Genomic DNA, 12,766 nt, shown 5'->3' with positions numbered 1-12,766 from the left:
TCAGACAGCATCAGTGTATAACCTTTCCATTGTCACAGGAAGTTCTTTCGGACTACACTGAAAAGGTTTGGAGGGTAGTACAGAAATGGTCTTGTGGGCTTCCTTCGTTCTCAAGATTTGGTTATTGCATATGTTGATTTAAAAAGAAACAATTCTATAAAAACAAATTTTGTAAGGATCAGTGTGATTTTTCCTTTCACTTAACTTCTATGTTAATTTTCTAGAGCCCAGAAGCTCATCTTTGAGGATGACAAGTACACCTCTCCAACCACTCCAAACTACTCCTGGAAACAAACCTAGTGGGTTGACCAGAGATCAGAGCTCAGGGACCCTCAGGAGTTCTGCAGAACCGGCTCAGACAGTGGTTTCTGTGGAAGCCTTCTCGGGTCTGAGGCTCAGGTCAGTAAGTGTAAAGGTCTCTCACTCTGTTCTCATGGCCCACCTGTCCTCCTTCCCAAGGATTGAGCCTTCTAGAAATAATGTGTTTGTACAGCAAATCCACTTAACACCACCAGCTCTTGAATTTGGCATTAAGACGAGCCATAGCATTCAGAACAGTTTGCATGTGAAATGTTTAAAGAAGACTTTTTCTTGTTTACGAAAACATAATTTAAAAAAAGGAAATGGACAAATAAATAATAGTATATTTAATCAGAAACAGTGATAGAGACTATTTTTAAATCCATGAGGGTATATGCAGTTTAACCAGGATAGTAGTATCTTCTTATAACTAATGTTAAGAAAAGTACCGGTGCTCTTTTTCCTCCTCAGAACTTTTAAGGCAAATTTACGTCCTTTGCTTCAGTTACAACTGTGGGGAAATTAAGGTACTTGGTTAAAATAGGCATACATCCCAGGATCAGTTCATTTAAAAGCCTTTTAAATCTTCTGTGCTCCATACCCCTACTCCATTGTATCTCTCTTATTCTGTCAAAGCCCCAGGCAGAGCAGGGATCCTTACTCTGAGACCACATTGCTTTTTGTACAGTCCCTCTGAGTAGCTAAGTACAGTCCCTCTAGAACATCTAACCCTTGTCAATCTAAACTAAAACTGCTAAGGTCTTAGATTATATATTGAGCAGGAGGAGAATGTAGCTGTTAAAAGTGTATTGTAAAGACTCTGTACTCTGCAAAATCGGAAGAAAGTACCCAATTACATCTGAGGCAGCCTGTGGGGTGGGATGCGGTAAAAGCTGTGGTTCCCACTGAGGGCACCGCAGGGTTTTTTTTCCCCAAAGTAAACACCCCCCTACCAAGATGATCCTGCCTGCCCCAATGAGTTCTCAGTTGAAATTCCCCACAGAGAAAGATGGTGCTAATGGTAGTGCACTGCACACGTGGATTGACTGGAGGTAGACAAAGTCAAAACTCAGCCAGAGCTGCTGAGCAGCCTACAGATTTAGGAGACTGCACAATTGTTTGAGTCTCTTTGTAATTGTTATACCTGCACCTCAGGCCCTGAAAATACTCCAAAGGGCAGTAACGTAAGAGTAACCGATTCACTCACAGAAATCAGGCCACGAGAAGGATTTCTCCACCTGCATCAGTGTTTTTCTCCTGATTATTCTTAATTGCTTCAGAGTTAGCTCTATGACTTTCTATTCCTAAAGACTTTTGAAATAGTCAAAAGGCATGGGTTTGTTTGTTTTCTTTTGTCCTTGAATATATAATACGATCAAGTACAGAATAGGTATTAATATTCTCCTAGAGAAAAACAACTTTTACAAATCCACAAGTGTTTGGCCAGTCATGAGGAGTAAGAATATATTAACTGAAGCTAGATTCCAAGTCTCTATTGTTATATGAAAATGTTGGGTTTAAAAAATCCAATTAGAAATTAGAGACCGTGTGAAATTCTTACAGAACTGATGAAATTTAACTCTTATTCTTAGTATCAATTCATGATTTTGTATTAAAGTCAGAAGAGATTACTTTTAAAAGACAATTGTAACATACTTTATAATTTATAAGAACTTAAAGAGTGTGCGATCGTTCTTGTTTTCTGTATAAGCTCCAGTTCTCTATCCAAGGAATCATAAACTAGCTTTAAAAATTCTTATTTTTATTTTTTATTTATCTGCCATAAAAATCTTTGCCTTGTCCATACTACATAACCAAACCTCCCTGAGAACAGGTACTTCAGAGAAGAGTTGTGCCCAAAACATCTCTTCTAACCAACCTGCTATGGTGCCAGGTAATCTCTTATTAGGATAATAAGAGATTAGAATATTAATCTAATCATTGCTGGTTTCTTGACTCAGGCGGCCTCGAGTGTCCTCCACAGAGATGAACAAGAAAATGGTCGGCCGAAAACTGATCAGACTGTCTCAGCTCAAGGAAAAGATGGCAAGTGAGAAGCTAGAAGAAGTAGACTGGGTGACTTTTGGGGTTATATTGAAGAAAATCACTCCACAGAGTTGTAATAGTGTAAGCCATCTTACTGATTTCTTAGCTGCTCCATCACAAGCTGACTGTGGGTGCTCGTGTCCTTGATTTCTCTACCTTAAGCCCATCAGTATTTTATTTTGAGAGAGCTGCTAGTAAATTCGTAGATTGCCTCGCCATCGTTGGATTGCTCTCTGAAGTTTAAATTTGTAAAGAACGCTCTACTTACAGAAGACCTGGTTGTACAGAGTCCTTGGGCTTTTCACTGTATTATGCCTGCTGCATTTCACTTGTCATTGTTTTGGGGGTACATGTGGTGGCCCCTGTGACACTGTCATCCCGACTGTGGGGGAGAGGCCGAGTTCCCAGTCCCTCAGGAGAGCGTGCCTAGAAGGAAGAGGTCGTCAATCTCAGAAGTTCTGAAATTGCAGACCTGTCCAGCACAGTGGATCTTAAAAAAGATTTAACAGGTTTTAAAATCGCACTTGACCAAGGTGACAGGAAGATGATTTGGTGGCCTGGCAAGTCAGAAAACCTGGGTCCTGAGCCTCATTCTCCTTAGCTATGTGAGCTTAGGTTGACCTTTAATCTTTAAGGATGTCCATTTCCTTCTTTGTAAAGGGAAGAAATTGGCTTTTGGTTATATCAGAATTCTCTCCCAGCAAATACTATGCTTAATCATGCTCAATCCTGATTTCTTTCTCTATATGAGATCTTGGTCAACCTGAGATTGTTCTGTGGGTCCTGATCTGGCCCTCTGACCGTCAAGGTGAACATGAACATGTCTGGTTCATTTGATTAAGTTCTTAATTGTGTCACAAGGGGCTATAATGACATTGAAATAATAGGTGTGAAATTTTATCTGAACCCTTCCAAGAAAGGCTTTGAACAAGTGCATGGAAGCATAATTATAACACTTGAATCCAGTCAATAATTCACCATAACCTAAAACCACACCTGTCCTGGTATGCCTGTGTGAAATAGCTTGATTCAATATTCAAATTATTTTGTTTAAAAACAAAAAGTGTGAAAGTGGAAGTTTTTATATAAATGGTTAGCATTTTGAGTTGCATTTCTTCAGATTATATAATACTTCTGAAATTTTACAGTTAAACATAACCTGTTGTCTTTAAATGATGCTTTTGTTTTTCTTCTAAGCTAGGCAAAGATTGAATAGCACAAAGGTGACACCTTTTTATTAATATTAATAATATAATTACTTAGTGATAAACAATAGATCCACTAAATTTATATCCACTAAATTATTAAATGGTAGTGCCACAACTTCCACTGGTCCTTTTAATATTCTGTGTGTGTGTGTAGTTAGAAAGGCCATGCCATCCCATTGACTCTTTCGACCTGAGAATTAGAGACTTCACTAACGTTTTTGCTACTGGTTTGCCTTACTTCACCTTCATTTCTAAAATGAGAAAGGTAATAAATACTAAAGCCTAGAGAGAGAATTAATTTATAATGAACAAACCACATTCTCAAGATTATATAGTCAAGGTGGTTTTTATATATGTTTCCGCAGTAGAGCACTTGAACCATAAATGGAGATAGTATAGCGCATTGTGCAAAATTTATTAAAAATAAGAATAAATATTTGTTCCAGGGAAAAACATTTAGTATCTGGCGACTGAATGATCTCCGTGACCTGACACGGTATGTGTCATTGTTCTTGTTTGGAGAAGTTCACAAAGAACTCTGGAAGACTGAACAGGGTACTGTCATAGGGCTGCTCAATGCTAACCCCATGAAGCCCAAGGATGGTTCAGAGGAGGTAAGAATCTGTTTCCGTGGCTGGTTGGTTTGTTTCTTTCTTTCCTTCTTTTCCGTCTTTCCGTCTTCCTTTCTTTCCTTCTTTCTTTCCTTCTGTCTTTCTTTCTTTCTTTCCTTCTCCCTCTTTTCCTCCTTTCCCTCCATTCTTTTTTTTTTTTTTAAGATTTTATTTATTTATTTGAGAGAGAGAAGAGAGAGAGAGAGCACGAGAGCGAAGAGGGTCAGAGGGAGAAGCAGACTCCCTGCCAAGCAGGGAGCCCGATGTGGGACTCGATCCTGGGACTCCAGGATCATGACCTGAGCCGAAGGCAGTCGCTTAACCGACTGAGCCACCCAGGCGCCCCCCTCCACTCTTGTCTTTACAGCTTAGCCAAGTTCTAGCAAAAACTGGTCTACCTCCAGATACTGAATCATGTTTTTAATCTTCACTAATCTGATTTTTTGTTTGTTTCTCACCCACCAATATTCTGAATTTCCACCTACTCTTAAATGTTTCATAACAACTTCTTTCATTACAACTTCTTTCATTAAATCTTTCCACATTAGTTCCAAGTTTCCTAAAGTGTTTTGAACTATTCTGCTTAGGTCTCCTTAAATCTCTTTCATCAGTCTCCGTTGGCGGCATCAAGCAGGCAGGATTTTCTAGTTGACGGGATTTTGCTCCGTTAGTTAGTTGTACAGCGATAGCTGCAACTTAAGAGTGATTTCATCTTCTCAAGCAGCAGTAGAGTTTTCCCTGCTGTTGCAGACTGAGATCTGTGAGAGGCAAAGTTATTTCTTTTCTTCTTTCACCAGAGAATGGCAACAGATCTTCCATCTGTTGGTTCAAATGTGTTTGGCTACAAGTAACAGAAAAACCTCTACAGGTTGTTTTTTGTTTTGTTTTGTTTTAAGATTTATTTATTTATTTTAGGGGGGGCACTAACAGGAGGGGCAGAGGGAGATGGAGAGAGAGAATCTTAACTGGAGATGGATGTGGGGCTCAAGCTCATGACCCTGAGATCACAACCTGAGCTGAAACCAAGAGTCGGGTGCTTAACCAACTGCACCACCGAGGTGCCCCACACTACAGTTTGTTTTAATGGTAAACATTGGGGTTTGTTTTTCTTCCATAATAAATAATCCCAACATAGGCAGTGTTGTGATGTCAGGGCCAGTGTCTGTGAGCCTCTCAGCCTTCTCCTCTTCCTCACTGGATGGCTTTGAAGCTCTTGCCCTCACATCACCATTCAAGGCAGGAGTGAGCCAGCCCCACCCTGTCTGCTTTTGTTGGGAACTCCTGTGTCAGTTTCCTTGGCCAGAACACAGTCCCATGACCATTGCTAGCTTTAAGGGATGCTGGAAAAATGAACAGTATTCGTCACCTGAGGCTGAGCGTTGGCCAGCCCGAATAAAACTCAGATTCTACAGCAGAGATGCAGGAGAGAATTGAACATGTCTTCTGTGCCTCCCATTCCTAAAGCTGTTTTGTAGGGTCCTGGCTTCTAATTCCTATAGACTGCTAAAGCCTTGCTAACTCCCACCAACCAGCCTCTTACTCATTCTTGCTGCTGAAAGGCCACACCTTTGTCAGCTTTTAAGTCCCACACTGTGTCTTCTCTGCAGGTATGTTTGTCTATTGATCATCCTCAGAAGATTTTAATCATGGGTGAAGCTCTTGACCTGGGAACCTGTAAAGCAAAGAAGAAGAATGGACAGCCGTGTACACAGACTATTAATTTGGTTGGTTTCCGTTCTGTTGGGATAATTTCTGCTGAGGATGGGATCTAATGGGAATAGATTATAGATAGCCTAGCGGTAACAATCAATTTGGAACAGTTTCCTACCTAACAGGAAGCACCAAAGTAAGAAAATCCAGTGTGTGGTTAGTAACTGCCAGTTTGAAAAACTGAGGACAAGGGAATGATTTAACCTCTCAGGAAGGTGATCTTTTATTGCCAACTGACTAGGAGGTATAAGGAAGAGGGAATTTTAGTTGCCCTCAATTCTGAGCAATGCCAGAGATCAAACACTATGATGAAATGCACTGAAAACTTTTATTTTAGTCTCTGAACTCCAACATGTATTTTCTTAGAGCTTTTTAAAATAATAATCATGATAACTTGAGCTATAATTCACATACCATACACTTCACCCTTTTAAAGTGTACAGTTCAGGAGTTTTAATACTGAGGTGTGCAACCATCAATGACTAATTTCAGACTCCCCCCACCCCCAAAAAAAACCCCATACTCACTAGCAGTCCCCCTCCATCACCCTCTCCCCTCAGCCCTTGGTAAGGACTACTCTGCTTTTTGCCTGTATGGATTTGCCTCCTCTGGACATTTCATATAATGGAAATCGTGTCTGGCTTTCACTTAGCATGATGTTTTCGAGATCCATTGACGTTGTTGTGTGCATCAGTACTTCATTCCTTTTTGTGGCTGAAGAATATTCCATCGTATGGCTAGACCCGTTTTGTTCATTCATTAGTCAGTGGGCATGTTATGAGTACTGCTGCTACAAGCATTCTTGTACAGGTTATTATATGGATGGATGGATGTTTCCACTTTCCTTGGGTATATAACCTGGAATTTCTGGGTTGCACGGTAACCCTGTGTTTCAGCTTCTGAGGAGCAACCAGCCTGGCTTCCAAAGTGGCTTTTACATTCTCACCAGCAGAGAGGAGGGAGGGTTCCATTTTCCACATCTCAGGCCAGCACTTGTTTTTGTCTCTTGCCGATGACAGCCATCCTAGTGGGTGTGAAGTGGTGCTACTTAGAGCTCTTTGAACAGATTAAATGGCAAGTTTTGGTTTCCTCTCCTTTCAGTTCCCTCATTCCTGCCTAACAGATGAGCTAGTGATCAGGAAATAGCAGGAGGGAAATAGCTGGGAAAAGAGGTCTCCGCAGGAAGTGCCTGACAGATCTCCACATAGCAGTGCTGTCATTAAAACCCCACTGTTGCTGCATCTAAGGGAATTTCAGGGTAGTCACTGCATAGCTGTGCTTGAGGAATGGCCTTGGAGCTCAACAAGGGGGCTCTATACGCAATAGCACCCCTGAAGCGGGGAGAAAGGAACAGTGTTTATTGACATTGTCGCCCTAGTCCTGATGCAACTGCTCTTACTTTTGCAGAACGACTGTGAGTACTGTCAGTACCACATCCAGGCCCAGTACAAGAAGCTCAGCGCCAGGCGATCCGACCTGCAGTCCACCTTCTCTGGAGGACGAATTCCAAAGAGGTTTGCCCGCAAAGGCACCAGCCTAAGAGAACGGCTGTGTCAGGATGGTTTTTACTACGGAGGGGTTTCTTCTGCATCCTATGCAGCCTCAATGTAAGACATTCTCCGGGGCTTCTTTTGGGACAGGGATCTTGCTTCCCGCCTTATGAGAATAAACCCAATGGTTGTACTTTTCCGTAGTGGCCCTAACAGACTTGTACAGGTTTTATCTTTCATAAACTCACAGCCTGGGACAAGGTTGACAAGGACCTCCTTTATTCCCAGGTAGAGAGGAAAGCACAGGAGGGAGGAACATTAAGTTAACTTGTGTCGTGATGGTCTTTAACACAGAGCCCGCACTTCTTCTTTGGCTTCCTTCTATTGTAAATAGTGCAACTTTGTCAGGACTGATTGTATGGCCGTTAAAAGTATGTTAATCCCAGTGTTGGCACCCTTTAAGTCATTTTCTTCATGACTATTACAGTGAGGTGGCAGACCTCTTGGAACCCACATTCGACTCAGTGAATTAATAGCAGCGAAGCCTTAAATAGGAGTGGGATGCTGCTGAGGATCTCAGGCCCTCTGTAGAGCCCTGAAGTAGGTGATCGATGCCCTTGTCACTGGAGGGAAGAAAGCACATCTGAGGACGTGGCTGGGTCGGGACCTGTTATAAAGGAGCTACCACTGGTCCAAGAACAACACATTTCTTTCCCAGGCTAACAAATTGGGCAAGAGGACTTTCACCTCCTGCCTAACTTGTCATATTGAACACATTTTTAAGATTTAGAATAATGCCTATATTTTTCCAGACTGCAAAAAGCAATACTCCTGCCTTATAAAAACGTATCTGTATATATACAGTTCAGTCAAAAGGAGACTGTAAAAACTAGGTGTGATCCCACTACCAAGATAATCGTTAGTTCCTTCCTATCTATTGAAAACACACACACACACACACACACACACACACACACACACACACACACACACACACACACACACACACACAGCTGTATATGCTTTTAGTTGTTTTTTTCTCATGTATAAATTTCCAGTAAGATAAAATGAGATCATACTAGATCTATACTTTGCAACTCCCCCCGCCCCATAAAATAATTAGTACTTTCCTTATCGAATATGGACTTATGGCATTATTTTTAGTGGCCACGTAGTCTTTTTTTACATGGTTCTGTGATAAAACCATTCCCTATGGATAAACATTAATGGTGTTTCTAACTTTTAACATTGCAAACAATATTTTAGCCCGTTAATACCCTAAGTTTTTGCCTAGTCCTTAATTTCTTTAAGATAAATTCCTAGACTACTTGATCAAAGTGGGGCATATTTTTTATTTCTTTTGCCATATTGCTTTTCCAGAATGGCTTCCACCAAATTTGCAGGTTGCCTGACATAATGCATTCATCAGCTATGCTGTAGGATCGTGGTATTAAGAGAGTTTCCTTATACAGTGCTTTGAGAAACTTTGACAGATTGTAATAAATGAATACTTCTGTGCCTTTCCTCATCAGAGCATTGAATTTTAGTGACTTTCCCTTTGGGGGGTGACTCTTGTCATTTCAGTGCAGCCGCTGTTGCTCCTAAAAAGAAGATTCAAACCACTCTGACTAATCTGGTTGTTAAGGGGACAGACTTGATCATTCAGGAAACCCAACAAAAACTTGGTAATTTTGTTTCTTGATACCATATTTCTTTCTGCAGCTTAAATATGTAGTCTTTTGGATTGAAAATGGTCACAGTTGTTCATGCCCTAAGTTGTAACTATCCACTCTTCACTATAGTTAGTGAGTGATGTGGCCTAAGCACATCAGCCTGCTTGGCAGCATCTTAAGGAAAAACAGCGTATTAATCATGGCTGAGTCTTTGCGTCAATACTTTGTAAATTTTCTTGATGTATCTAGTCTAATTCTTAATGTCCAGCATTAGAATCGGTAGTATCAAGTTCCTGGTCAAACCCATGAGTTACCTTCTCGTTAAAACAGGTCTAAGTCAGGGGCGCCTGGGTGGCTCAGTTGGTTAAGCGACTGCCTTCGACTCAGGTCATGATCCTGGAGTCCCGGGATCAAGTCCTGCATTGGGCTCCCTGCTGAGCAGGGAGTCTGCTTCTCCCTCTCACCATTTCATGCTCTCTTTCTCTATCTCATTCTCTCTCAAATAAATACATAAAATCTTAAAAAAAAAAAAAAAAAAAAAAAAAAGGTCTAAGTCAAAGAATGGCACCTCTGCCTTTCTCACCTGGGGCTTTGTTCATACCAGTGGTGAGGGCCTAGCACAGACCCTACCCATAGCGAACATTCCAGACATAGTGTGGGAAATGACCCTACAGACACTGGTGTTCTAATCATCACGTGAAACAAGATCTTTGTCGTGCCTTTGCAGTCCTACTAATCTACTAGAGGCTAAGGATTCTTTTTTTCTCTTGGCATTCCACCTACTTCATTTACAAATGACTAAGTTGTGAATGCAGAGTTTTAAAAGTGACGTCACATAATCTCAAACTGCCAGAACTTTGAGTCCTCTAAAGCTGATGTTTGTATATTCCAGGAATACCCCAGAAGAGCTTGTCTTGCTCTGAGGAATTTAGGGAACTGATGGACTTACCTACGTTTGGAGCCAGAAACTTAAAACAACATTTAGCCAAAGCCAGGTTATCAGGTAGAGTCAGCCTGCCCCTGCTCTAGCCCCATGTCTGTGTTCCCACGGCCCCTTGGAGCCCCTCAGTCTGTGGTTTGTGTTTCAGGGGTGATGGGGAGCCCGAAACCTACTTTCCAGTCTGTCTCAGCATCAGCCCTCTTGAGGCAGCAGAAGCAGCATGTGCTGGAGATGAGGAGGAAGAGGTCAGAAGAAATACAGAAACGGTAAGAATAACGGTTTAAAATACCCTATTTAGATAGCTCATCTCAGGGGTCCTCCTGTCTTAATGGATTTAAGGAATCAGAATGTCTTAATGGATTTCCAAAATGTGGCTTTAGTATTTGGATGGTTGGCTAACTTTTTAACTTTGAAAGTTCAAAAGTGATTTTAACATAACCTAAGAAGATAGCCTTTCGAGTTCTGTATTTCTGACGCATGGTAGTGAATCTGAGACTAGGTGGGACAGGTTACAGTAATTAGCACTCCAAGGAAGAAGAGAAAGAAGGGACACTTTAAGAGGGGTTTGTGAAAGGGGAAAGTGCGTGTTGACCTGTTACCTCTCATTTCTTATTTCTACACCACAATTTGCTTTTCAATTACTGGCTAGGCCAGTGAGTAGATTTTGCAGTTTTTCAGGTAAATGGTAGAAATGAGGCAGTGAAAGTGGAGTCATTGTAGAGGCAGAAACAAGTGGAAAATGGTGCAGAAGGTAGATGAATCAAAGATTCATAACTCGAGTTATTGGAATAGTGATAAGAGTAACAGTTTACAGATGCTTAACATGTACGGAGCATGCTATGCACTGCATACATACAGTGTCTCGTTTGGGCCTTACCATTATCTGTGAGGTGCTGTTATCCTTGTTATATGAGTCATGTAACTGAGCGCCAGAGAGCTGGTTGGTGATGGGGCCCAGGTTTGGACTCATACCTGTTCTGCCCTTGTTAAAACAGTTACGCCGTCCCAAATCTGGGCCACTGAAAGGTAGATGGCTCAATAAACAGAAGAGTCAACTTTAAGCCACCAGGAAATTCTTTGGAAAAATCCAGAGCATAGATTTGGCCTCAGGCAGGTGAGTTTGAGGTGCTGATGGAATATCTCTGGAGGCGTTCTTCACGTGGCTACAGAAAATGTAAATAGATAGATGGAGTTGTGGCCTTGTGTGAAATAGAGGGCACCTGCCCATTGAAAGGTATTACAGTTGGAAGTTTTTCATAATTTTGCTGACCAAATAAAACATCTCTTTTGTTGGGCAGGTCTCACAGGCAGGTTGCAGAAGTGGGCATGTGGTAGTGAAAAGAATCCTGGCCTGGGGTTACCTGGTACTAATCCTCAGCCTGTCACTTACAAGCAGTAGGGCTTGGGGTCTCAATTTCTTCATCTATAAGATGAAAGTTCTGGGCTAAATAGTTCGTGGCGACTGTTGTTTTTCAATAGCCCTTAAGACTATTTACAAAATAAATCTCCATGTGAATTATAGTGTCTTTCTGTGAAGGACTTTCAGACGTATCGTGTGTGTTATCTCTCCCCAGTAAACTAAAATACAGAGAAATTCCGTGAGTTCCTGAAGGTCCTAGCTAACCAGAGAGCTAAGAATACAGCGCACATCTCACCTTCGGGGCTGTGTTCCGTAGAGAGGCACCGCTAGAAACCCAGTTGGCAAAAATAGTAATCATGTTCTGAATTGGTAAAATGGTGAGAGCTTATCAATGAATGATCAGTTACCCGGAGTTAGCAAAGCCAGCATGTTCTCAGTGTGTGCTAATCTGAATTCTTGACCAAGAAGGGGCTACTACTTTACTAACCACTACTTACCAGCTGGTGGTCTTGCCTGCAGTGTCCCAGTCTGCGTATTTTGTGACTGCATATTTCTTTAAAGATTTCTCCAAAGCTCAAATGGGGTTGAGAGCCCAGTTGTGCCACCCTCTTCTCAACGGGCCCCTTCTCAGTCTCTGCAAATGGGGGCTGCGTTGCCCAGCCTAGAAGGAACGCCAGCCACACAGATACCCAAGCTTGGGCGAGGCATCTCAGAAGGAGATGATGTTCTCTTTTTTGATGAGTCACCACCACCAAGACCAAAACTGAGTGCTTTAGCAGAAGCCAAAAAGGTAAGTGGTGTCTATTTTCAACATTTGAATTTGCATTCTGTAGGACATACCTGGAGTTGCAAACTTTATATGTCTATGATCAGGAAAGACCGTAATAACTATTTATTGATCATGATAATTAGAGTCAAAGGAATTTCAAATGATAATGGTATCAACATAATGCCATTGATTTAATCCAAGAACGTTACCCATTCTCAACACTGTTCCTTGTGAGGCTGAGGGAGATGGCCTAAACGCTGGTCGGCCTGAGGGAAACAAATTCTGGGAATTGTTGTTTTCTTTTTTTATTTTTATTTTTTAAGATTTTATTTATTTATTTGACAGAGAGATAGACAGAAGAGCACAAGCAGAGGGAATGGCAGAGGGAGAGGGAGAAGCAGGCTCTGCACTGAGCAGGGAGCCTGATGCGGGACTCGATCCCAGGACCCTGGGATCATGACCTGAGCTGAAGGCAGATGCTTAACCATCTGAGCCACCCAGGTGCCCTCTGGGAATTGTTAAGGCGAGACTATAAAATGGTGGTTTAAAGAATCCTTCTTTTGGGGCGCCTGGGTGGCTCAGTCACTGGGTGTCTGCCTTTGGCTCAGGTCATGGTCCCGGGGTCCTGGGATCGAGCCCTGCATCAGGCTCCCTGCTCC

The 12,766-nt window shown here is 41.9% G+C and overlaps 1 protein-coding gene across 5 annotated transcripts in view; it reads left to right on the top strand.

Moving 5' to 3' along the window:
* The window catches only part of MCM10 (minichromosome maintenance 10 replication initiation factor), a 47,987-nt gene that overhangs the window by 8,198 nt on the left and 27,023 nt on the right, over positions 1–12,766 (top strand). For all 5 annotated transcript variants that reach the window (XM_027594448.2, XM_027594449.2, XM_027594445.2 and 2 more), the window contains exons 6-14: positions 225–399; positions 2,262–2,427; positions 4,001–4,168; positions 5,773–5,889; positions 7,283–7,482; positions 8,950–9,050; positions 9,931–10,041; positions 10,127–10,244; positions 11,900–12,128. In XM_027594448.2, coding sequence (XP_027450249.1) covers positions 225–399; positions 2,262–2,427; positions 4,001–4,168; positions 5,773–5,889; positions 7,283–7,482; positions 8,950–9,050; positions 9,931–10,041; positions 10,127–10,244; positions 11,900–12,128 — 1,385 coding nt within the window. The remainder of the gene's footprint in view (positions 1–224; positions 400–2,261; positions 2,428–4,000; positions 4,169–5,772; positions 5,890–7,282; positions 7,483–8,949; positions 9,051–9,930; positions 10,042–10,126; positions 10,245–11,899; positions 12,129–12,766) is intronic.

The sequence above is a fragment of the Zalophus californianus genome, chromosome 9, assembly GCF_009762305.2.
Source record: "Zalophus californianus isolate mZalCal1 chromosome 9, mZalCal1.pri.v2, whole genome shotgun sequence".
NCBI classification, from domain to species: Eukaryota; Metazoa; Chordata; class Mammalia; order Carnivora; family Otariidae; genus Zalophus; species Zalophus californianus.
The sequence above is the reverse complement of the archived record's forward strand: the minus strand, read 5'-3'. Positions and strand labels throughout refer to the sequence as shown.